Source organism: Dermacentor albipictus, chromosome 9 (assembly GCF_038994185.2).
Source record: "Dermacentor albipictus isolate Rhodes 1998 colony chromosome 9, USDA_Dalb.pri_finalv2, whole genome shotgun sequence".
Taxonomy (NCBI): Eukaryota; Metazoa; Arthropoda; class Arachnida; order Ixodida; family Ixodidae; genus Dermacentor; species Dermacentor albipictus.
In genome coordinates, this window is record NC_091829.1 from 96738533 (window position 1) to 96741611 (window position 3079).

Sequence of the window (3079 nt, forward strand, 5' to 3'; positions counted from 1 at the left end):
ACCCTTCCAGACCTCATCAGTGCGTGCGATCGCCAACAGAAACAGACGGAGCGCAGGAAGTGTGTGTTGTGTTTACGAGAGCGTCGGAAGAAATATTTGAAGCCGTCGACTTCGTGATTTCTTGTGCCATGCTTCGCGTGTGCGTGGCAGACGAGAACTCCATCACATACACGTGCATTCTGAGCAGCACACACGTTCAAGGCGTAGCGAAATAATGGCGTTTTTCACTGGTCGATTCGGAGCAGGATTTCTTGCTCCGTGGCACCGAATCCGAATTTCACTGGTCGATCTGGAGCGGGTTCGCGCGTTCCACTGGTCGTTTCGGATCAACTCACTCCGCGCCGGATCGCTCTCACTTGCTCCGCCGCCGAGGCGCGGATTCGGGCGGAAATAAAACGCGCCACATGGCGTCACTTCCGTCTTCAAGCAAAATCGCTACCCGGTCGGTACGCACAACATTGTGTTGCTTCGCAAAATGGCTGCATTCGGTGCTGCTATAGAACTCGCGTTTAGCGATGAGAGTTCGAGTAGCAGCTCTTCCAGCTCGGACGACAGCGATGGCGAGATGACGCAAGTACTCTACGAAGCTTTCTTTTCAGAGGCATTCTCAGAACCACCGCGCAAATGTCCTAGGATTGTCGGATTCGTTGAGGAAGTTGTGCGGCTATACTCGGATGAGGAGGTAAGCATAGCACCACATTAATAGTGCAGGTGTCTCGTTATTGTATTTTAAATGTTTGCTTGTTTGCAGTTTCGCAGGAACTTCAGAGTTTCTAGAATGTTTTGCTTGTTTGCAGTTTCGCAGGAACTTCAGAGTTTCTAGAAGTGTAGCGGAGGACCTGATAAGGAGGTTTGAGGACTCCGAGTTCTATCCACGTAGTGATCGTGGCGGGTCCCCTTCGAAAACCGCTGAAGAGCACGTTCTGATATTCCTTTGGTAAGTCATCGAGCTGTGTTAAGTATTGTGCGCCTGTTTACTTAACCTTACGTCATGCTTTCTTGAAGTAGTGAAATATAATGCAATTCTTTGCTGTTCGTTTTTTCACGGCGGCGCGATCAAAACGCACAAGGTGCGCGTTTATATCGAGCGGTAGTATTTTTGATTTCCGAGGTCATTCCAAACTTTAAATGTTTACTCGTTTGAAATGCCAATTTCACGCAGAAATCCTGTTTCTGTCTCTCTTTATTGCATGTGAGGATTGCTGACAGTGCATAAATGTCCAGTATAAGGTCCACTGGTTGCATGCAACACACACACTGATGGGTGTAAATGATGAAGAAAACCAGGGAACGCAAGGGCGGTTTTTATACACAATGTAGCTTTTACAAGCTAGCCAGCAGTCTATCTTGCACATTTTGATTACTGATGTTGAAGGATGAAAGTTTTAATGACGTTTGTGCACACACTGGTACATATATCATAGGGATAGCGATAAAAGCAGCCTGTAGTAGCCAGGCTTTCACCCCTTTGTCCGTTCAAAAAGTTGTAAGGAGTGAGCAACACATTGTGTACATGGCTAATATTCCTACTTTTGAGGCACAAAGCTTGCAAGCTCTATTATCGTACATAGCACCTGAAGAGATTAAAGGGAGTACCATTATTTGAACGGTTAGCATTTTATTAAAGGTATTACTTTTAACTGGTATTACTTTTTACTTTTAGCTTACACAGATTGTTCATAAAATTTGTATACTTTTTCAGGTTCGCTGCAAACAAGGCGTGTCTGAGGGATGTGGCCAGTCGATTCGGCATCGGGGAGGCTACGGCGTTCAGGATTGTTGAGAGGATGCTTGATTATCTAGTGGACATCGCCAAAGAACTTATAATATTCCCAGAAGACCTCAATCAGCTGTCGGCAGACTTTGAGCAAGTAAGAATTTTATTGATATTTCACTCTTTCATGCCATGCACTCTATTTAGCAACAGTAGTCTGTGCCATCATGCTTTCTCTTTATATATCTTGACATGAGTTGGGCTTATATCGTCATAAGTAAACCCAGCCCTATTAAACTCATTCCCCATTTAGGCGATATGGCTAGTCATTCAAGAGAAGCACATTCATTCAGTTAAGATGCTTAAATTTTAAATATCTGTCACAGATGTTCCTAAATTTCTCTTAATATTGCAGGTGTCGGGTGTGCCCAATACTATTGGATGTATCGATGGCTCATATGTAAGCGTACGATGTCCTGCCAAGAAGGTGCGCTCTACATATGTAAACAGGCACAACTACCCGTCGTTGACTCTGCAAGCTGTGTGTGACTACAAGAAGAGGTTTCTGGACGTCACAATTGGCAATCCAAGTAAAATCCATGACTCGAGGATTTTCAGAAAGTCTAGGCTTGCCGAGCGGTTGCCTAGCATTTGTTGCTCTGGGAAATTCCATGTTCTTGGGGATGCTGCTTATCCACTTCGGAATTATCTCATCACACCATTTCGTGACTATGGACGTTTAAATTCAAGACAACGAGCCTTTAACCTAAAATTTTCGGCAACGAGGGTCAAAATTGAGAACGCCTTCGGGGACCTCAAGGGCAGGTTCCGCCAGCTGCTGCACTTGGATTTTTTTTTTGTTGATAAGATGAACAAGTTCATCATTGCTTGTTGTGTTTTGCACAACCTGTGCATTAGTTGTGGTGATGTCGATGTGCCACCATATAGTGACGACGCAAGCTCGGCATGGGACTGGCAAGCACCACCAGATGACGACAGCCAGAACTGCGGCCCCCTGACATCAAGTGAAGCTGCACTGCGTCGACAAGGGGAAGCGAAGCGGGAATGCTTGCTTCAAGCAATGTACATTTGAGCTGGAAATGCAAACTGTAGCTTCTTGTGTATGATATAAGGGATAATGTGAATAATAATAATAATAATAATATTTGGGGTTTTACGTGCCAAAACCACTTTCTGATTATGAGGCACGCCGTAGTGGAGGACTCCGGAAATTTTGACCACCTGGGGTTCTTTAACGTGCACCTAAATCTAAGCACACGGGTGTTTTCGCATTTCGCCCCCATCGAAATGCGGCCGCCGTGGCCGGGATTCGATCCCGCGACCTCGTGCTCAGCAGCCCAACAC

The 3079-nt window shown here is 45.6% G+C and overlaps 1 protein-coding gene across 1 annotated transcript; it reads left to right on the forward strand.

Moving 5' to 3' along the window:
- Positions 1-475: 475 nt before the first annotated feature.
- LOC139050166 (putative nuclease HARBI1) lies at positions 476-2821 on the forward strand. Its single transcript, XM_070526379.1, has 4 exons — positions 476-682; positions 798-937; positions 1703-1871; positions 2130-2821. The coding sequence occupies exons 1-4, from the start codon at positions 476-478 to the stop codon at positions 2805-2807; spliced, it is 1194 nt and encodes a 397-aa protein (XP_070382480.1). The 3' UTR covers positions 2808-2821.
- The last annotated feature ends 258 nt before the right edge of the window (positions 2822-3079 follow it).

Excerpts from the sequence above, each read along its gene's own strand:
- LOC139050166 (XM_070526379.1), top strand. The coding sequence starts at position 476 with ATGGCTGCATTCGGTGCTGCTATAGAACTCGCGTTTAGCGATGAGAGT. Across the intron at positions 683-797 it reads GGCTATACTCGGATGAGGAG|TTTCGCAGGAACTTCAGAGT; the intron begins GTAAGCATAGCA and ends GCTTGTTTGCAG. Across the intron at positions 1,872-2,129 it reads TGTCGGCAGACTTTGAGCAA|GTGTCGGGTGTGCCCAATAC; the intron begins GTAAGAATTTTA and ends TTAATATTGCAG.